Below are 23,015 nucleotides of genomic sequence, written 5' to 3' on the forward strand. Positions count from 1 at the left end.
AGGCAGGGGAGGTTCTGGACCCAATTTTGGGAGATGGCATAGGTATCTGCTGGTTGGTGTGGACCGATTGGGCTGAATAACCAATTTTGACCCTGCACAGTTCTATGACTATTTCACCAAGGATTTGGCCATCCCAGAGCATTACTCACAGTACAGTGGCATTCAGGTACAGCAATAATTAAGAATGATAACAGAATTCTATGAATGGGAGTTTAATAGAAGCAGAGAGGTGAAACCTCAGGTATCTAGCATGTTGGTGAGGGCACATTTGGAGTACTGTGTGCAGTAATGACCTGATTATTTAAAGACGGATGTTAGTATTTCGGAAACGAACTTCAGAGACAATTTTCTACATTAACACCTGGAATGGGTCTTCTGAGGAAGAGCTGAACAGGTGAGCCTTGTATTCCCTGGAATTTAGAAGAGTGAAAGGGGAAATCAGTTTTTTGTTGTGTACAAATATGGTGAGATACAGGTCCATTGGGAAAACTTGCGGTAACATCACAGACAATGTGTTGATTCAGAAAACAAGCCAAAAGTAACTTTTACTGGATAGTGGAGAACAAAAGACTTAATGCAAAGCACCATGGTTGTGCAAGAGGTAGCCCATAATGTTCTATTGAGAAGATAAGATTAGGAATGTAAATTTGTAAGATTAGGAATGTAAGTGCATAACTTTTCTAGTAAACTAACCATATATAGATCAAGTCATTACAGTGGTTCATTGAGGTAGTACAAGATAAAGCAATAATAAAGAGCAGAATAGTGTGTTGCAATACGTAGAAAATAACAGTGCAGTTAGACAGTAACATGCAGGGTCACAGTGGGGTAGATTGTGAAGTCAAGAGTCCATAAGACTTAGAAGCAGAATTAAGCCATTTGGCCCATTGAGTTAAGCCGGTGGGGCTTAATTGGTACTGCTCAAAGAGCAGAAGAATTCTTGTCAAATCTGGTGTTTATCGCACAACCAACATCTGAAAACTACGCCTTCTTTAGAAAATTCTTCTGAGACCTTGTGTGAGAAATACCTGCTGCATGTCTGATGAAGGGGTTCCCAACATTTTTTATGCCATGGACCAATACCATTAAGCATGGGGTCCATGGACACCTGGTTAGGAGCCCTTGTTCTAAAGAGACTGCATTTCAAACCATTCTGCTTTGTAGTCTCAAGTTGCAGTCTGAAACAGGATATGCAGCAGGTATTTTGCATGTAAGGTCTCATCACAAGAATGGGAGAATGGGAGGCATTGAAGTTATGAAAGTTCCTAGTCTTGCAATACATGCCAGTAGAATCGAAAGCTGATTCTGATAGAATGCAGGTTCAGTGAAGGTCAATGAAGATCAAAGTTTAATGAAGATGCACATCAACTAATTAAAGATGCATAAGCACCCTTGAATTGGGAAGCCTGATTCGTTCCGCATGACTCAAATAGTTCTGTCCAGAAATCTTTAGTTTCTAGAAGTTAGTTGTCCCTGTTTCATTATCTTGGCATCTTTAATTCCACTAATTAAATGCAACATTGCTTGAATGGACAGAAGTTTTCTTTTCCCTGCTGTGCATGTTACTTTGGATTTCTACCATCTGCGGAACCTCGTATTTTACTTAACTGTATCTGTTTTATGAAGAATTTAAGAGGAAAAGATAGACTAAGTTCAGTTTGGAGGCCAACTGTCCAAACTTTCCTATAATTTGACAGAAACTGGAGTGTACTCAACAGCGTTATGGTGGGCTGCAGAGAACACTTGGAGAAATTATGAAAGCAAGTTTAATGTTGCATATGTCAAGCTAAATAAGTAAGAAACTGACTTACTCAAATAGGATGTATGCTGTTGGCTTATGAAAATTTGCTAGGATATTACCCAGGGTTAAACTTCAGCTCAAAATTACTGCAAAGTATAAATCACCTGAAACAATTCTAATGCTGCAGTGTAAAGAGGCTAGAAGAGCCAAATTGCAGGTTTTAATCCTGTATTTAGGCATGAGTAATTAAGGCCACCTTTAGTAAAACAGTATTTTGCAGGAAACCAATGTAGCTAGTATACGTGAGAAGGAATGGCTTGTGTTCAAGTAATGTGGGTTGTAATTTTGGATTATCTTTGAAGGTCACGCTCCATTTTTTGGGATATGTTGATGGAGCAAATAGCACATAGTCAGTATTCAGGTATCAGCTTGACAAAACAAGTTTTACTTTCTGTTTTCTCCGTAATGCATTCTAAAGGTCACATAACTGTTAAGCTTTGAGGGATACAGCAGTCTCTGCCATTGCAAAAGAAGTAATGGAAGTTCCAACACATTTTACACACCTAAAGTAAATTAAACATTTGAGTCTGAGACATCCATCATCAGCTCCACCTGAAAAATGTAAAACAATCATTTATGAGGGTGTATTTCATAAACACTGATTTTTCAAGTAGGTGCTGCATAAACATGGTGTATACAACTTGCAACTTGTTTTCATATAATCTTAAAAAGTGGTCTAAAATCAGAGATGTAATCAAAACTGAAAACAAAAAGTTAAGTGTACTTAAAAAGTCAGATAGTTGATGAATCATTTATTTTCTTCTCACCTGTCTATTACTTCCCCCAGCCCCCTCCTCGCCTTTATCCTATCCTCTCCTATCAGATTCTTCCTTCTCCACTCTTGACCCTTCCTACCCACCTGGCTTCACATATAACTTTTTGGCTAGCCTCTTTCCCTGACCTCCCACCTTTTTATTCTGGGTCTTCCCCCTTCCAGTCCTGAATAAGGGTCTTGGCCCAAAATGTCGACTATTTATTCATTTCCATAGATGCTGTCTGACCTGCTGAGTTCCTCCAGCGTTTTGTGCGTGTTTAGTTGATAAACAAACAACTTTTTAATGAAGTATAAATACCACCAGGCTAGATGTGCCTAGACATCATCCTGATGAAGATGGCAGAGTCTGTCATCAAAACATTGGTTAAAATCAACACCTATATCCGGTTCGTAGCCCAAGAAGAATGTATTCGTCGTATACACTGGGAAAGCACTAGATCTGTTTTCAACTTTTTTATAGTTTGTTAATCTCATGGGTGCAATGCTTACAATCTATAAATTTGAAAATAAGTACCTGTAATATGACAGCATTCCAATAGTTGAACTTTCGCAAAGGTCATTGGTGCTGGGAGGTGAGCTGTAAGCTCGTATTCAAATACTTCCCCAATGGAAGATCTAAAAAGAAGCGCTTCAAAAATCCTGTTGTTCACCGTGTCCTCTATTGTGAAGGAGAAAAGGCATTGCAACTTGAATCAAGTTTCCCGGTTTTGTTTTTGATGTCAGAGTGGTCTGCAGCTAAGATCTTTCTGCAGAGGGTGTTAAAGTACGGAATTTTTGGCACATAATTGGGCCTCTATACTTTTTACAACACAGTAGAACAATAATTGTTGCAATTTTGAGGCAGAAGTGCACGAAAATGATAATACAGAGCTATGGTGAAAGTACAGCTTTGGGATGAGTTTCAGATTGCTATTGTAAAGATTTAGCTGAGAATAAAGTGAGTGGGACAGTTACACAGAGTTTTTAAATGTATTATTGAAGTTTCAGATAATTGGTGTAGGTGCCGATTTTTATCTCAGATTCAAATGGATCAGTAAACTGTTAACAACATGTTTTTTTTAAGCCAAGCTTTTAGTTTATCTATTACTGCTCTGCTTGTATGCTACTTGCCTTTCTCCGTAATTGTATGTTAAATAAATCTGACAGTTGTATCTTCATGAGATTTATATTTTTTAAACTGACTCCTCACTCTTATTAGCTTTTGTTTGCAGGCAAGAACTGTGATGTTTGAGTGTAATTCAGAAGTCTTTTTCAAGCTGAGTCCAGTGTCTGACAGAAGCTCAGCTACTCTTCAATAGGGCTGAACGAAGGAAACATTGGAAATTTCTAAAATAAAAATCCAAATTTTCCTGTGTATTCTGATTTGAATTGAATTGACTTCATTACTTAAATCCTTAATATACACAAGGAGTAAATACCTTTATGTTAGGTCTCCATCTAAATGTATAATACATTTATAGTAATTTGTAATAAATAGTATGTACAACAGGACAATCAGTATGACATAGAAATGCAATTGTGTTAGAGTAAGTTAATCAGTCTTGATGGCCTGGTGGAAGAAACTGTCCCATAGCCTATTGGTCTTGGCTTTAATGTTATGATACATTTCCTGAATGGTAGCAGCTGGAACAGTTTGTGGTTGGGATGACTTGGGTCCCTAGTGATCCTTCAGGCCCTTTTTACACACCTGTCTTTGTAAATATCCTGAATAGTGGGAAGTTCACATCTCTAGATGTGTGGGGCTGTCTGTACCACTCTTTGCAGAGTCCTGCGATTGAGGGAAGTAGAGTTCCCATACCAGGCACTGATGCAGCCAGTCAGGATGCTCTCAATTGTGCCCCTGTAGAAAGTTCTTACTTGAGAGGTGACTTGAAATTGTTTTTCAAATTACAGGAGTAAAATCACAGCTTTTGACTATTTTTGCTTTTTACAAAAGTCCTCCATGAACAAGTTTATGAAATTTGTTTTTTTGGAAATTTCAGAGTGCTAGGAACTAGTATTGGTTTAGAAGCGATGTACAGGGAGTCAGAAAATGCATCATACCTTTTAAGGTCATCAGGAAGACTGGCCTTCAAATTAATAGCTTTTTGATCAATGAAGAACCAATAATACTCACTCAGTAACTTCAAATGGAAAAAAAGATGAACTGCAATGATATAATTGTCTGAAGGAAGCACATTTCTGCTTTCCTTAAACCTGTTACAATTGGTGGTGCAGTAGAAGTAGAGACATTAAGCAATCTATTAAGTTTTGCTGTGTTTTCAGGCTAAAAAGTCAGAAGCAAGTATTGCAATGTTAAAACATTTACAGTACTGTGCAAAAGTCTTCAAATATATCTATATACAGCTAGGGTGCCTAAGACTTCTGCACGGTACTGTAGTAATTTTATGTATTGCACTGTACTGCCTCCACAATAAAACGCAAATTTCATGACATATATGGGTGGTGATTTCATGACATATATGGGTGATGACATATATGGGTGATGATAAACCTGATCCTGATTATCGGTCTCTCTTGTGGACTGAGAGAGGGAAGGGCAGGGAGAGGGGAATCAAATTTGCGTTGGGTAAAGGAGAAGGGAGAGGGGAAGGAGTGGGAAACACCAGAGAGACATTCTGCAATGATCAATAAACCAATTGTTTGGTATCAAATGACCTTCTCTGGTGTCTCAGGGCCAGGTGAGTCTGCACCCTCCTGCCCTTGGCACTGCTTCTGTGCCACCTGTCCCACATCCCTCCTGTGGCACTCCACCTTTGCCATTCCCAACATCCTTTGCTCCCACCAGATTTACAAACTCTCTTTATCATTTATAAATAACATGTCTTAAGATTTTTGCACAGCACATGTATGCACTTCATAAATTGTCAGGATTCCTCCATTGTGACAATGAGTACTGGTATGTTTAGTTAGATTCACCATGGTCCTAATGCTATTGAGAGTAGAATATAAAATGCTGCTTTCATGTACATTCCTGAAAAGTAATTACACTGGGCAACAAAGAGTTTGCTTCCTAAATATTTTTGGGTGTATCCTATTGGTTTTTGGGCTGCTGATCATGAAGATCACAAGAAAATTCCCTATCACATACATTTCTTTGAATTTGCCTACATTTGTTATTTCAATTCATAATTCAAGCCAAAATATCTTATGCCAGGATTAAGGAAGGCACTTTTGTTGGTCCATAAATCAAACAGGTCACCAATGACAGTTAATTCGAAGAATTTCGAGTGAGACTGCAGAAAAACACATGGGAGGTATTCAAGAATGTTGTTGAACATTGTCTTGGCAACTGCAGAGCACCAAACTGCATTCAGCTGGTTAACAGCATGCTTCAAGCACACAAAACCATGAAGTGCACTATGTTACTAAAAATTCATTTTGGATATTACGACTTAGACTTCTTCCCTGCAAATCTTGGTAATGTTCGTGACGAGCATGGTGAAAGGTTTCACCGGGGCATTGTGGTGATGGATAAACAGTATCAGGGCAACTGGAATCCATCAATGCTGGCTGATTGTTGTTGGACGCTAAAGCAAGAAGCCTCAGACACTGAGTACAAATGAAATCATCAACCAAACATTTTTAGCTTAGTTGAGCTATTGCAAAGCTTCAGCACCGTTATGCAGTTAAACACATTTTATTCAATAAAAATTAATTTCTTGTTTCACCAAATTCCTGCGTGATACAAGTAGTCAGAAATTGCTTGTGTTCAGCTTGAAGTGGTCTATCATAAAAGAAAAATATTCTGATGACACAGCATTTTTGAAAAGGACTGTTGCCCAGGTTATTGCCCCATAGAGTTGTACTTTACTGGGTGTTCTTGTATTTTTAATCAATTAAGTTTATTTAGTGAGAACTCTGATCTAGTACTAATCTAAAGTGGATGAGGTGCATTAGTAATGTTAATCCAGTTAACGTATCGCCAAAAGGCAACATATTCACTAATCTTTAAATCAGTTTAGTTTATCACTGAGGGCACAACTTCTTTATAATATCTTGCAGGAGTTACTGCTGTGTACCACGCAGTGCTGAATGAGAAAGCTTAAGTTGGTTCATTTAGTGGAAGGTTTATTTCAATTGGCAACTTGGTGATCATAAGGTGCTAAAAATCTTTGAGTATTTTTGATATCCTCATGAGTTCATTTGCACCAGTCAGTCCCAAAAGTGGGGTGATTTTATTTGTAACAATTTAACTTGTGATCTGCTGCAACAACTTCTAGATTGATACATCCCAGGGCTGCAACATAATGTGCACCACTTGTAACATGCATCACTTTAATCTGTCTGAAGGCAGGAAATTAATATTTAATGCAAAAGCATAAGCTGTTTTATTGTGCAGAATGTGAACTTGAAGGCAACAGTTGTATTTCGCCTCTGCAACTTATCTTGACCTTTAAGCGAAAGATAGAATGTGCTAAATTTGTCCAGCGTTATGGACATGCACAGCAGTCCCTCTGTCATTAGAAGCAAAGAGCACATTCATCCCTGCCTGCCTGTCTGTCCTGTCATCTTGATCTTTGGCCAGATTCTCTTTCTCACTTATTACCTCACAGAAAGAAACCACCTGATCCATGCCAGCACCCAACAGTGCAATCCCATCAATCACGTCGCACTCTTGGTGCCTTGTAACCGATTCTCTGTTACATGCTCGTAAACTCCCCTTGTAACAGTTATCTAGGAAAATAAGCAATAATTTACAGTGGCCATTTCGGAATGCAGGAGGGAACAGAAACGCCCACGGGAAACTCTCATAGTGACAATAAAGATGTGGAAAATTCCACAGCAACAGATTTCATGATGCATCCAGATCGCTGGAGTTAGGAGTTGCCAATACTAACTGCTAGACTACATGACGTGTCTTTCAGAAGACCTTACTCGATCTAACTTCTGTTGACATTCTGGCATGTTTGCACAAAATGTTATATATTGATGATTTACTCTGCATCTGTATTTTTCCAAATGTTTCTGCCCATGATCATATTTTAATCAAGTATCCCATCCTTCAACCAAAGAGTGGAATGCAATGGCCCTGCTGCTCAGTCACTTATACCAGCATCCATCAGCTGAAGCTATGCAGTTGCAGCTGCAGTGAGCATGGACAACCATAAAAATATTATATCATCATCTTGAAGAATGTGAGGTCAGGCATGCTGTAATCTAACCTGCGTCTCTCACTGTGGTCCATTTACAGCACTATTAACATGTAAAATCAAGGTCAGTTTTGTTGGTGTTGATTCTGAAATATGGCAGTCAATGGCAGGCCTTTAATTAAACTACATATTCTGATGTTTTCACTGTAGAACTGAATTGGTTGCTGGCAGTTTTGGTGTTTATTTCCTTAAGTCACTCAGGGAAATAAATCTGCTCTTTTGATAATTCATTGTCCAGCTTATTCATTATTGATTTTCCTGACTAATTTTGCTGTTACCATTTTACAGAGGAGTTCAGGATTAGAACAGTTGAAGAGGTGAAATACATGAAGACTGTTAGCCAGGATGAATCTGACTGGAGTGAGAAGCGCCATGCAGGTCATGAAGATGAACAAAAAGTTGCTGCCAGGAACCAGGAAAATCTGGTAAGAAGTGTTCCTGGTATTCTAGATCTTGAGCAGAAAACAAATTTAGAATGCAGTGTAAACAACAGGAATTCTGCAGATGCTGGAAATTCAAGCCACACACATCAAAGTTGCTGGTGAACGCAGCAGGCCAGGCAGCATCTCTAGGATGAGGTACAGTCGATGTTTCAGGCCGAGACCCTTCGTCCTGAAACGTCGACTGTACCTCTTCCTAGAGATGCTACCTGGCCTGCTGCATTCACCAGCAACTAGAATGCAGTGTAATTTATTTCTACATTTGATGCTGAGAAGATACTTACGTAGTTAAGGTTTCCAACTGTTTTCTGCCATAATTGTTGCTATTGACAATTATCTGCTAAATCTATAAAATATAAGTTCTATTTAGCATTTTATGGTGTTCGTGGATACACTTGGCACATTTGCCTGTCCTTAGTAAATTTAATACATAGAACCTGTTTTATGTAGATAAGTTATTTTGCCACAGAGTTTTTAAAATATTATTTGGATGTTGTTTATCTTTATCTTGCATCCTGCACATTTCTGCACAACTGAAAGCAATGCCCTGAGAAAAAGAATATCAAGGTTGTATGTGCTGACATATATGTACTCTGATAATAAATTTTACTTTGAACTTTGAACCTCTGTTATAATAATACCAAATAAAGTTCAAAGTAAATTTATTATCAAAGTTCATACAGTATTTCTCACCATATACAAACCTGGGATTCATTTTCTTGTGGGCATACTCAATGAATCCATAATAGAATAATAAACATTATACATTCAATTAAAGACCACACCAATGTGGGCTCTCAATCAGTGTGCAAAGACAACAAACTGTGCAAATACAAAAAGAAAGAACTAATAATAATAAATAAGTAAGCAATAAATATTAAGGACATGAGATGAAGAGTCCTTGAAAGTGAGTCCATAGGTTGCTGGAACATTTCAGTGATGGAGTTAATGAAGTTGAGTGAAGTTATCCCCTTTAGTTTAAGAACCTCAGTGGTTGGGGGTAATAACTGTCCCTGAGTCTGGTGGTGTGAGTCTTAAGGCTCCTGTACCACCTGTCTGATGGCAACAGCAAGGAGAGAGCATGACCTGGGTGGTGGGGGTCCCTGATGCTGGACACTGCTTTGCTGTGACAGTGCTCTGTGCAAATGTGCTCAATGGCGGCTATGGCTTTATCTGTGATGGACTGGACTATATCTCCTACATTTTATAGGATTTTCCATTTCTTATAAAGATACCTTATTTCCTTTCATGAGTAAATCTATAATTTGTAGGCCCAATTGTAATGAATGAAAAGTAATCATTATACAATGTGTTTTGGAGAAACAGGAGTTAGAATAGCAGTTTTGGGAATGCACACTACAGAGAGGAATTCTGGTAGGATTAAAATAGATCAAAGTTATTAATGAATGGATACTGAATTAGGGAAAAAAGAGATGGAAGGGAAACTCTGAAATTAGATTAGAGATGTTGGTTTAGCAATTATCATTTGGAGAGATTTTTGTTACGCTCAGTTACTATGTGGCACTGTAGTATAATGGTTAGCACAATGTTTTACAGTACAGGCAATGTAGGTTCAATTCCCACTGCTGCCTGCAAGAAGTTTGTATGTTGTCCCGGTGACTGCATGGGTTTCCCTCGGGTGCTCCTACAGTCCAAAGAGCTACCAGTTGGTAGGTTAATTGGTTATTGTAAATTGATTAGGCTAGGATTAAATCGGGAGATTGCTGGATGGCATAGCTCAAAGGGCCTATTCTGTGCTGTATCTCAATAAAACAATACAAATAAAACTGAGGAATAAATGAAGGTTTCCTCAACATGCACTTTCCTCCTATAGTATACTAAAGTAGCAGGAGAACAGATGAATTAAATGTGAGTAAGCATCTTGGATTAGTTGAGCACAACAAAGTAGTGTATAAAACTATGTAACTATGAGAGAGGGAGGTTGTTAACTGAAGGGACACGACAGGAATGTATGTCGATCAAAAGTACAGAATAATTATATTCTGTTACAAAGAAGAAAATTACTTCCTGAATACATAGCGGTTAGACCCCAATTAAAAATTGGTGAGAGCTTTAGGACCATGAAAATCATAAACTATTAATGATGTGAATAAATAACCCAAAGGGGAATTTCATATTAAAGTAATAAATTAATCGCAGCGGTAGAAGTAAATAGGTGAGCCCTGAGCCCTAAGCGCATCCCGATTATCCCTGGCCACACCCCCACAAATCCTAGGCACACCCCGATTAACCCTGGCCACATCCCCACAAACCCAGATTACCTTTATCGGGAGGGGCAAGATCCAAGAAAGGCAAGTGTTGGACCTGGTTAATGAAGGCATGGGCCAGATCAAAGTGGCAGGGTTGCGTGAAATTGAATTTCAAGTGAGGAGATCAAAAAGCACAAGGGGGCTGATTTGTCCACTGCCCGCATACTCTCAACCTAACCCTAACCCTAACACTAACCCAAACCCGTTGTAATTACAGTTACAAAATGTACTTCAAGTTTACATTTATTGTCATCTGATTGTACATGTATATAACCGAACCTGTAACATTATACTTAAGATAATTATTCCTATAACCTGTTGAAACATAAATATTGACCGTATTTTAGATTATTTAGTACCATTGACCAAAAAAAGCTTTAGCAACTAATGGAGACTGTGAAAGGTGGGGACCACAGAGATAAATGAAAGTCACAAGTGGGTCACAAGCAGGAAAAGGTTGAGAACTACTTTAGTGGACTACTGAATATTTTGTTTACTTTCAGTCATCTTAACAGAGGAAGTAAAGACTTGCATTAGAAGGGTGTGCAATGAGTAGTCACCATTTGGAAAGTATACTGTTAAGATGAGGTTGAGTTTTGAATTCTGAGGAGTGATACCATTAATATTTTTCAGGGGCTTGATAGTATTTGGAAGGGACTTAGAAATGGCTGGGAATTTTATATCAGTGAATCAAAGCTCACAATAAGTTGATCTTTGATTGATAGTCAAAATCTGTTTCTCAGTGACCAGTAGAGTTTTGAACTTCCGTGACACAGCACTCAAAGATCAAAATCAACACACACAGAATGCTGAAGAAACTCAGCATGTCAGGCATTTTCCTCCGATGATGCTGCTTGACTTGCTGAGTTCTTCCAGCATTTTGTGCATCAATCCAGATTTCCAGCATCTGCTTCCTCTCTTATATCTGTCAAAGATTAAGATATGATTTCACAAAGCATTGGATTCCAGTAAAGTATATTGGGATAGGTGACACTGAGTGAGTGTGCAGCCTAATTGAACTGTTTTCATCATATCTAATATCACAAAATGTGATAGGTTTAAGTTTTTGTTTCAAAAGATGAGATCTGAAATGGTTGAGATGAACTAAAGGGAAGTTTTGAATCAAGAAGTTACAAGAGATTGAATGAATATGATGTTAGGACCTGACTAGATCAGTTAGAAATCAAGGCAATGGAAAGAAAAATCAGAGGTCTTAAAAAAATCATTGTTAGAATGTGGCAAGGAGAGGAAGAGTAATTAGGTAGTTCCTGTTTTGCGCTAAGCTTGATATTAGTGAGTGGGTTAGGTTTAGTTTAGTCTTTTAGGATAAATATGATTATTTTGGGAGGGCAGAAGGAATAGGTGAATGACACTAATAACATCTGAGAGACAAGCATTGCTCCTAATAGCTTTTCTTGGCAACGCAGTTTCATCCTCTCCCAGCTACACATCTATTACGACAGCTACACAATTTACATTCATTCATGTGGTGCCTTTACATGGGAGGGGGGGGATAAAAAAAAGTGTTTTACAGCATTGTTATTGGGTAAGAACTGGTGAACAAACGCTTGGTCATAGAATCATAGAAGTAGGTTTGAAGCAACACGTCCAAACAAGATTACTGAGGAGATTTGGGAAAGAAATCCCATAGTTTGAGAGCAGAGCAGCATTACTGGAGCAGAGGGGTTGGTGGAAAGACTTAATTTACACAAGTTGTTCAAACTTATTGATATAGAGGGTTCAGTTGGAGGAATCTAAAAGGAGAAATTGTTTGATCAATGATAATTGACAGGCTACACATTTGAGTAAAAGTAAAAACATTTGACAGTAAACGTTTGGTTTATGCAAGAATTTGGCTCAGAGGAAGTCTTAGGGCAGGGTACAATTATACCTCTTCACATTTGATGTATCCCAATTTCGCTTTGAAATCAACTTGGGCTCCTACCTTTTGTCAACATTTCTGTTTCAACTTGTAAAGTGTGAGTTGACATCCTGATGAAAGCACTATTCTCCTGAGCTTGGGGTGTTAAAACTTAATTGTACTGTTACACTTGCTGTCTTAATTACCTGTGTGTGCCAGGGTCAAATATGACAATGTTGATTTTTTTGTTTGAATGCTGCACTACAATTCTTGCATAATTACAAGCTCACAACAGATTATTTAAAGATTTCTGCAAATTAGAACCACCCTTTATTTGAAGAGATATTTTGAGTTTTGAAAGCTGTAAAGAGTTGACAATTCCTGTTATTACACCAAAAATAATGGGTTGAAATTCCTTTCAGAACTAACATTTATCTTTATATAATTTACATTTATGTTCCTAAGTCAAGCTTAGCAATTACAGTAAGTAAGCTGATAAGTAAAACTCTATTAATTGGCACCCTCAGTTCTGGACATTTTCTTTGAGGTGTATCAACTTCCTCATGAGATCAGCAACTGTTTTGCCGACTCATTTGTTGTGAACTCTCATAGTTTTTGGATATTGAAGGTGAAGGGTGCAATATGTTTGTATTCTGTTGTTTCACAATTATTAGCTGCCAGGAGTTAAGGAATATGACAGTGCTGTTCCTTGGTGTCTGCTACAACCATGGTCTTTTTGGATGCTCCAGTTAAACGTTTAAATGTGATTATCTGTTTAAGAGTGTGGCGCGTGGCCAAGTGGTTAGGGCGTTGGACTAGTGATCTGAAGGTCGTGGGTTCGAGCCTTGGCCGAAGCAGTGTGTGTGTCCTTGAGCAAGGCACTTAACCACACAATGCTCCAGTCTACCCAGCTGAGAATGGGTACCAGCAAAAATGCTGGGCATTAACCTCACGATAGACTGGCGACCTATCTGGAGGGGAGTCTTGTGCTCTCAGTCGCTTCATGCCACAAAAACCGGCATAAGCACCGGCCTGATGGGCCACAAGGCTCGTGACTGACTTTATAATCTGTTTAAGAATGAAAATTTCCAACTAGTTTTTCTTTTGAATGTTTGTCAAAATTTCAGGATATCAGAAATTGTGAGAGTAACTGTGCAAATGACTTGAGGCTATTGTCAGGGATCCAATAAACTTTCTGCTGAAGCTATGGCAAGAAATGAGAACTAAGAAATTTATTTTGTTTAGGATTTTAATTCTGGTTGGGAAGTACAGTATTTACAGTAAGTCCAGTGTAATGCTGAAGACTTTGGGCATCCAGAGGAGTTTTACAAGTTCAGAGAAGGTAAATGGTTTGCCTTGCTTATTTATGGGAAGCAAGATTCTTAAAGAATTGAATAAAGCATTCATCAGGTGCAACAGGAATCTTCACAGCTGTATACCAATCCTCGTAGAGGGATCAGAAGTGGAGAGAGTGAGCAGTTTCAAGTTCCTGGGTGACAAGATCTCTGAGGATCTAACCTGGTCCCAACCTATTGAATGTAAGACAGTGACTGTACTTCATTAGGAGTTTGTAGAGATCTGGTATGTCAACAAATACACTCAAAACTTCTATAGTTGAACCGTGGAGAGCATTCTGACAGGCTGCATCACTGTCTGGTATGGAGGGGCGACTGCACAGGACCAAAAGAAGCTGCAGAGGTTTGTAAATTTAGTCGGCTCCATCTTGGGTACGAGCCTACAAAGTACCTAGGGCATCTTCAAGGAGCAGTGTCTCAGAAAGGCAGCGTCCATTGTTAAGGACCTCCAACATCCAGGCCATGCCCTTTTCTCACTGCTACCATCAGGAAGGAGGTACAGAAGCCTGAAGGCACACACTCAGTGATTCAGGAACAGCTTCTTCCACTTTGCCATCCGATTCTTAAATGGACATTGAACACTACCTCACTTTTTAAAATATATATTATTTGTTTTTTTACTTATTTTTTTCTCTTCTATGTTATGTATTGCATTAAACTGCTGCTGCTAAGTTATCAAATTTCTCGACACAGGCCGGTGATAATAAACCTGATTCTGACCCTAACATTGAGGGCCCTTGTATTTTTTTCATTCTTTCCCCAATCTCCTGCTGCTTCTCACTTCCCCAATGCCATACATACACACACACTCAAACTAATTCTGTTTTGTTGTATTTTACCACTAATTAGAGTAGGTATTGTCCCACCACATTCCGGGTGTCTGTGAAGGAAAACATGAGCCACCTTGTTAAATACCATTCAGACTGCAAGAGAAAACATGCAGCAGCACAGCTAAAGCCTTTGTCCTTTGCAGCTTCGCTCATGTTTGGAGAGAACACATGAAAACAGGAGAAGGCTTTTACTGGTGGTGGGAGCAACCTGAATTGAGGAGCTGAGTGTACCATGAAACATTAGAGGGGATTGGCATAGTTCCTGTTCTTTATATAGCAATCAGAAATAAGCTGAACAGTGTTGTTGGAAATACTTGTGTATTGTGTAGCATAAACACCACAGCCTCCCTAAATTATTTGTCATTAGTTAAACATGTCTGTGCTTTAACCTGTCTCTATAGTTTCTGTTCTATTTCTGTTTAGAGATTCTGCTATTCAAGTTCAGCAAATCATAGTGGAGTATAACCTCATGATGCTTTACCAGCATGCATGGAGCCTAGGTTTGATATAATAATAGTAGTTCAACTTAAAGATAGCAAGCTTTTAAAATGGTGCTGGTCAGATTATCGCAATTCAACTTCCAATTTACAGATGGATTTTGACTGGTGCATGGAGTCTTCTGTATGCTTGAAGTACAAAGCAGGGGAAACTGTTTTCAATGTTCAAAATCGGAATAATTGTGGGATAGCGTACATGGGTTCATTGTCCATTCAGAAATCTGATGGATGAAGGGAAGGAGCTGTTCCTAAAATGATAAGTTTATGTCTTCATAGTCCTGTATCTTCTCCTTGATGGCAGCAATGAGAAAAAGGTGTGACCAGAGTGATGGGTGGGGGGGTCTTTAATGATACCATCTTTTTGAGGCATTTCCTTTTGAAGATGTCCTCAATGCTGGGGAGACATAACGTCCATGATGGAGCTGGCTGAGTTTGCAACTTTCTTCAAAGTTGCTGGTGAAAGCAGCAGGCCAGGCAGCATCTCTAGGAAGAGGTACAGTCAACGTTTCGGGCCGAGACCCTTCGTCAGGACTAACTGAAGGAAGAGCTAGTAAGAGATTTGAAAGTGGAGGGGGAGGGGGAGATCCAAAATGATAGGGGAAGACAGGAGGGGGAGGGATGGAGCCAAGAGCTGGACAGGTGATTGCCAAAAGGGGTACAAGAGGATCATGGGACAGGAGGCCCAGGGAGAAGGAAAAAGGGGAGGGGGGAAAAAAACCCAGAGGATGGGCAAGGGGTATAGTCAGAGGGACAGAGGGAGAAAAAGGAGAGCGAGAGAAAGAATATGTGTATATAAATAAATAACGGATGGGGTACGAGGGAGAGGTGGGGCATTAGCGGAAGTACTACCAACCTTATAGTTCCCACACCTCGCACTTCCCGTTTCTACCTCCTACCCAAGATCCACAAACCTGCCTGTCCTGGCAGACCTATTGTCTCAGCTTGCTCCTGCCCCACCAAACTCGTTTCTGCATACCTCGACACGGTTTTATCCCCCCTTGTTCAATCCCTTCCTACCTATGTTTGTGACACTTCTCATGCTCTTAAACTTTTCGATGATTTTAAGTTCCCTGGCCCCACCACTTTATTTTCACCATGGATGTCTAGTCCCTATATACTTCCATCCCCCATCAGGAAGGTCTCAAAGCTCTCCACTACTTTTTGGATTCCAGACCTGATCAGTTCCCCTCTACCACCACTCTGCTCCGTCTAGTGGAATTAGTCCTTACTCTTAACAATTTCTCCTTTGGCTCCTCCCACTTCCTCCAAACTAAAGGTGTAGCTATGGGCACCCGTATGGGTCCTAGCTATGCCTGTCTTTTTGTTGGCTTTGTGGAACAATCTATGTTCCAAACCTATTCTGGTATCTGTCCCCCACTTTTCCTTCGCTACATCGACGACTGCATTGGCGCTGCTTCCTGCACGCATGCTGAGCTCGTTGACTTTATTAACTTTGCCTCCAACTTTCACCCTGCCCTCAAGTTTACCTGGTCCATTTCTGACACCTCCCTCCCCTTTCATGATCTTTCTGTCTCTATCTCTGGAGACAGCTTATCTACTGATGTCTACTATAAACCTACTGACTCTCACAGCTATCTGGACTATTCCCCTTCTCACCCTGTCTCTTGCAAAAATGCCATCGCCTTCTCGCAATTCCTCCATCTCAGCTGCATCTGCTCTCAGGAGGAGGCTTTTCATTCCAGGACAAGGGAGATGTCCTCCTTTTTTAAAGAAAGGGGCTTCCCTTCCTCCACCATCAGCTCTGCTCTCGAACGCATCTCCCCCATTTCACACACATCTGCTTTCACTCCATCCTCCCGTCACTCCACTAGGAATAGGGTTCCCCTGGTCCTCACCTACCACCCCACCAGCCTCCGGGTCCAACATATTATTCTCCATAACTTCCGCCACCTCCAACGGGATCCCACTACTAAGCACATCTTTCCCTCCCCCCCCCCCCACTTTCCGCAGGGATCACTCCCTATGGGACTCCTTTGTCCATTCGTCCCCCCTATCCCTCCCCACTGATCTCCCTCCTGGCACTTATCCTTGTAAGCAGGACAAGTGCTACACATGCCCTTACACTTCCTCCCTTACCACCATTCAGGGCCCCAGACAGTCCTTCCAGGTGAGGCGACACTTCACCTGTGAGTCGGCTGGGGTGATATACTGCGTCCGGTACTCCCGATGCGGCCTTCTATATATTGGCGGGACCCGACGCAGACTGGGAGGTCATTTTGCTGAACACCTACGCTCTGTCAGCCAGAGAAAGCAGGATCTCCCAGTGGCCACACATTTTAATTCCACATCACATTCCCATTCTGATATGTCTATCCACGGCCTCCTCTACTGTCAAGATGAAGCCACACTCAGGTTGGAGGAACAACACCTTATATTCTGTCTGGGTAGCCTCCAACCTGATGGCATGAACATTGACTTCTCTAACTTCCGATAATGCCCCACCTCCCCCTCGTAACCCATCCGTTATTTATTTATATACACATATTCATTCTCTCTCTCTCTCTCTCTCTCTCTCTCTCTCTCTCTCTCTCTCTCTCTCTCTCTCTCTCTCTCTCCCCCTCCCTCCCTCCCTCTCTCTCTCTCTCTCTCTCTCTCTCTCTCTCTCTCTCTCTCTCTCTCTCTCTCTCTCTCTCTCTCTCTCTCTCTCTCTCTCTCTCCCTCTCCCCCTCCCCCTCCCCCTCCCCCTCCCCCTTGCCCATCCTCTGGGTTCTCTCCCCCCCTTTCCTCCTCCCTGGGCCTCCTGTCCCATATGATCCTCTCATATCCCGTTTGCCAATCACCTGTCCAGCTCTTGGCTCCATCCCTCTCCCTCCTGTCTTCTCCTATCATTTTGGATCTCCCCCTCCCCCGCCCACTTTCAAATCTCTTACTAGCTCTTCTTTCAGTTAGTCCTGACGAAGGGTCTCAGCCTGAAACGTCGACTGTACCTCTTCCTGGAGATGCTGCCTGGCCTGCTGCGTTTACCAGCAACTTTGATGTGTGTTGCTTGAATTTCCAGCATCTGCAGAATTCCTCGTGGTTGCAATTTTCCGCAGCTTTTTTCAAGCCTGTGCAGTGGGCTCTTCATACCAGATGCTGGTACAACCAATTAGAATGCTCTCCATGTTACATCTGTAAAAATTTGCACAAGTTTTTTGGTGATATACCATGGTGTATACAAGCTCCTTGTGAAATACAGCTGCTGTCACGCCTTCTTTCTAATTGCATCAGTATGTTGGGCCCAGGATAGATCTTCAGAGATGTTGACATTCAGGAACTTGAAACTACTCACCCTTTCCACTACTGATCCCTTGAGGCAAACAGGTGTGTGTGCATCCTTGACTTCCCCGTCTTGAAATTCACAATCAGTTGCTTGGCCTTACTGACATTGAGTACAAGGTTAATGTGTTGTGATACCGCTCAATCACCTGATCTATCTCTCTCCTGTACGCCTCCTTGTCACAATCTGAAATTTAGCCAGCAGTATTTGTGTCGAGAGCAAATTTATAGATGGCATTTGAACCGTGCCTAGCCATGTGGTCATGAGCATAGAGAGAGTAGAGAAGTGGACTGAGCATGTATCATTGATGTGCGCCAGTGTTGATTGTCAGCGAGCTGGAGATGTTATTTCCAATCCTCACTGACTGGTCTCTCAAAGAGGAAGTCAAGTATCCAGTAGCAGAGGGAGGTGCAGAGGCCCAGCTGTATTTAGTTGATTAATACGAATTGTATGGTGCTGTTAAATGCTGAGCTATAATCAATGGACAGCAGCCTGATGTATGTATTGCTTTTGTTCAGGTGATCCAAGGCCGAGGGTAGAGCTGTGAGATTGTAGACCTATCGTGGTGATGGGCAGATTGCAGTGGGTCCAGGTCTTTGGTTAGGCAGGAGTTGATCCTGTCATGAACAACCTCTCAAAGCACTTCATCACCGTAGATATCAGTGCATTGGGCAATGGCCGTTGAGGCGGCTCACCCTACTCTTCTTGGGGCACTGTTTTGACTGTTGTCTTTTTGAAGCTGTGGGAACCTCTGACTGCAGCAGTGAAATTGAAGATATCCTTCAAACACTCCTGCCAGTTGGTTGGCACACATTTTCTGTATGATGGCGGCGCGATGCAGCTCGCAGCGGCCCCTCTGGTGAATGATAACTGTTATCTGTCAAGTAGGGTGCTGTGCACAATTCTGATTTGATGGAGACAGACGTGAAAGCACAGAGGAACATCTGGTGAAACTTCTGAAATGCCTGTTTCGCTGCCGCTGCTACTGTGTGATCCAGAATCTCCAGAGGGGAAGGCCCCGAGTCCTCAGCTTTGCTTGTTGCTCAGCGGCCGGGGTGGGGTTGAAGCGCTCAGCAGAGATGGTGCTCGATGTCGGAGGGCTGGTCGGAGGCTCAAGTTTTCGGACGGACTCAGTGCCCTGTCTGTGTGAGATGATGGAGCTATCAGAACTTGACTTTTTTTTACTGTGTCCATGGTCTGCACTTTATCAAATTACAGTATTGCTTTGCACTGTTGTAACTATATGTTATAATTATGTGGTTTTGTCAGTTTTAGTCTTGGTTTGTCCTGTGTTTCTGTGATATCTTTCAGGAGGAACATTGTATCATTTTTTAATGCATGCATTTCTAAATGACAATGACGAGTGTCCTACCAGGTACATCATTAGGCCCTGACGCTTTGCGAGGGTTCACCCTCTTGAAAGATGTTCTGATATCAGCCTGTGAGACACAGTGTTGCCACATACTGCAGGGATTTGCACAGGTGTAGTTTTATTCTCCCTTTCAAAGCGTGCATGAAAGGCGTTGAGTTCATCTCAGAGTGAAGCATCACAGACATTCATAATGTTAAGTTTTGCCTTGTAGGAAGCAATGGCCTATAAACCCTACTAGAGCTAACATGCATCTGATTCCAATTTAATTGGAATTGTTTCCTTGCTCTTAAAATAGCCTTCAATAGGTTTTACCAGGTCTACTTGTATAGTTCTGGTTCAGCAGCATTGAATGCCACAGATCTAGCTCTCAGAAGACTGTGAATCTCCTGGTTCATCCATGGCTTTTGATTGTGTATGTCCAGTGTGTTTTCAAAGGCACATTCTCATCCAGGCAGGTTTTGATGAAGTCGGTAACAACTGTGGTGTGTTGTTTCAGACTCGGAAGATAAATCCCTGAACACCAATTTAAAGCAGTCCTGTAAGTGCTCCTCTGCCTCCTTTGACCATACCTTCTTTTGTCATCACCACTGGTGCTGTGGTCTGTAGTCTCTGCTATATGCCACGAGTAGAAGTACTGCCAGGTGATTGGATTTTCTAAAGTGCAGGCATGGAATGGCATGATAAGTGTTCTTGATGGTGATGTAATAGTGGTCAAGTGTGTTGGCTCCTCTGGCTCCACAAGTTGGTGGTAGTTGTTCAGAGACTTCTTCAAACTGGCCTGGTTGAAATCCCCCACGATGATAGGGAAGGCATCAGGGTGCGCACTTTCATGACTGCTGATCACAGTGCTCAGCTACTTCAGTGCCCCTCTGACATGACTAGAGGTAGAATGACACATGTACCAGGATGGCAGTAGAAAACTCTGTCAACAGATAAAATGGATGGCATTTGACCTCTGGATGTTCCAGGTCAGGTGAGCAGGACTACAACAGAACTGCTATGTCTCTGCACCATGATGAGGTAATCATGAAACACACTCCACACCCTCTACCTTTGTAAGACAGCTTTTCTGTCTGTGCGGTAGATGGTGAAGCCTTCAGGCTGCAGCACTGTATCCGAAATGGTGAGGGTAGCCGTGTTTCTGTGAAGCAAAGTACACGGCAGTCTCTGATGTCTCTTTGGTACAGCAATCTTGCTGTGAAATCTACAGATTTATTTTGCAGAGACTGTACAGCAGGATAGGGTATGTGGGTCTAAAGGCTCCTTAGAAGAAATCAAAGAAATTAATTAACTTTATTTTAATGCCACAGGAGCCTTGAAATTCACTGATGTGTTCAGTATCCTTTATCTTTTATATCTGGTTGTTTCCTTTGGCTTCACCAGTAGTAGAAGTTAGTGTTGTCTTATTTACTGCATTTAATTATCAGGTCTTAATACATTAATTAGAAGAGCAAGGGATGTAGTACAAGGTGAAAGAGAAATTGAAGTACATTTGAAGAGAAGGAATATAGAAGTAAAACACTTAAGCCACTGAAATCAAACTTCAGAACTGGTATTCAACACCCCAGCCCCTACCATGTTAACCATTTAGCACAGATGTCTGAGGACTGATTCCTGGCACGTAGGAATCGTGTTACAGAAAAGGTTACTTCAAATCTATTTATGTTCCTTTCTGATGATAGATGGGGCTGGGGATTCCAAGTCCAAATGACATTGAACCTACTGTGCATGAGATTAATTTTAAGGACCATATCTCTTAAAGTTGAAGGGTTGAATACTTCCAATGGGAATGTAATTCAGTATTTATATCACTGAGGAGTCTATATCCGGACGATATATATAAAGTAAATGACAGGAGGTTCAGAGCAGCTTTGAAGAAGAATGCTTTCACCCAGAGCATAGTTGAAATTAGCGAGGCAGGTACTCCAGTTTAACACAGAACGTACAGCACAGTACAGGCCTTTTGACGCATGATGTTGTGCGAGCCTTTTAACCTACTCCAAGGTCAACTTAACACTTCCCTCCCACATTTAGAAAGCATTCAGATGAACATTTGAAACACTATGATGGTGGAAGGCTGTGGGCTGGGTGCTGGAAAATGGAATTGGTGTACATAGATGGCAGAAATGGACCCGGTGGGCCATAGGGCTGGTTTCTGTTTCTTTGCTGGATTGCTCATTTCTTCCATTCCCATACAGAACCTTATTATAGTATTCTTTATTCTTATATTTCCTACTTGAAAATAATTAGCCTCAAAGCTCTTTAGTTTAATAATTTAACTTGTGGAAAAGATTTTGTGATGCTGAATGTTTTGTGAGTTAAGATTCTCAGGGATTGATTGATCAACCTAAGGTTCTGCCCATGGAGAGAAGTGAACATCAAAAGCTGTAAATACTGTATCACTTTCTTAAAAATGGTAGGCTTACAGCAAGTTTTGATCCATTCCTGGATAATAGTATTGTACCTGACTATTATTTTGGTACTGTTTCATGTCATTTATGTTCAAAAAACAAAGCTTGATGCTTGCTTGCCTTTATGGACGATGCAATTTACCAAGTAGAAGATCTCAAAACTAGGTTATTGCTGATAGTATCGTTCTTGGGAAATTTAAGTTTTAATCAGTGGTACTGCAATGAAGTAAAGATTCTGTACAGATGTACAACAATTTACATATCAACTTCAAATAATTTCTTGACAACTCTTCACTTGACATGGATAATTAATGTTCACTTTAGGCTACTTGTAAAGAAAGAATTGGCAGTGCTACACCCCCTCCTGGTGTCCCCACGTACAACACAGCCCATAAAGTACTTTCAAATTGTCAATTTTCCTGGAATGAAAAAGAGTATAGCAGCCATTTTGCACCTAACATGTTGCTGAAGACAACATTGTGATGAATGCTCAAGTAAGTTATTCCATCTGATGGGGCAGTGAAATTTTCTCTGCAAATTTTCTCTAAATCTCCCTTTACCTTAACCTAAGCTATCTTGTTATTGGCACCTCTGTTATTTAATGCTGTTAGTGAAATCCCATTGGGCGCATTCAATCATTAAGAGATTAGGTCCTTAAGGTTAAGTATGTGCATTGTGATTTAGAATCCCTTGGTTGCAGGGTAGCATAGCAGTTAAGATAAAGCTTTATAGCACCAGCAATTGGAAGCTTGGGGTTAAATTGCCTTATTGTCTGTAAGGAGTTTATATTTTCTCCCACATCTTCATACTGTGGTCATTGATGCAAATGGCACATCCCACTTTGTTTCGATGTACATATGACAATAAAGCTAATCTCTCTTCCTTTTATTTATTAAATAGGATATTAAGGTTTTATGTTCCTCTGGTTCTGTGGGGATCTGGGTGAAGATCAACCATAAAATTGCGTCTC

At 40.8% G+C, this 23,015-nt stretch overlaps 1 protein-coding gene across 3 annotated transcripts in view; it reads left to right on the top strand.

Annotated features, from left to right (window-relative positions):
- LOC140206115 (uncharacterized protein C1orf21-like) overlaps positions 1-23,015 on the top strand; it is a 206,643-nt gene that overhangs the window by 116,889 nt on the left and 66,739 nt on the right. For all 3 annotated transcript variants that reach the window (XM_072274293.1, XM_072274292.1, XM_072274294.1), the window contains one exon: positions 8,018-8,154. In XM_072274293.1, the coding sequence (XP_072130394.1) occupies positions 8,018-8,154 (137 nt within the window). The remainder of the gene's footprint in view (positions 1-8,017; positions 8,155-23,015) is intronic.

This window comes from Mobula birostris, chromosome 12 (assembly GCF_030028105.1).
Source record: "Mobula birostris isolate sMobBir1 chromosome 12, sMobBir1.hap1, whole genome shotgun sequence".
Taxonomy (NCBI): Eukaryota; Metazoa; Chordata; class Chondrichthyes; order Myliobatiformes; family Myliobatidae; genus Mobula; species Mobula birostris.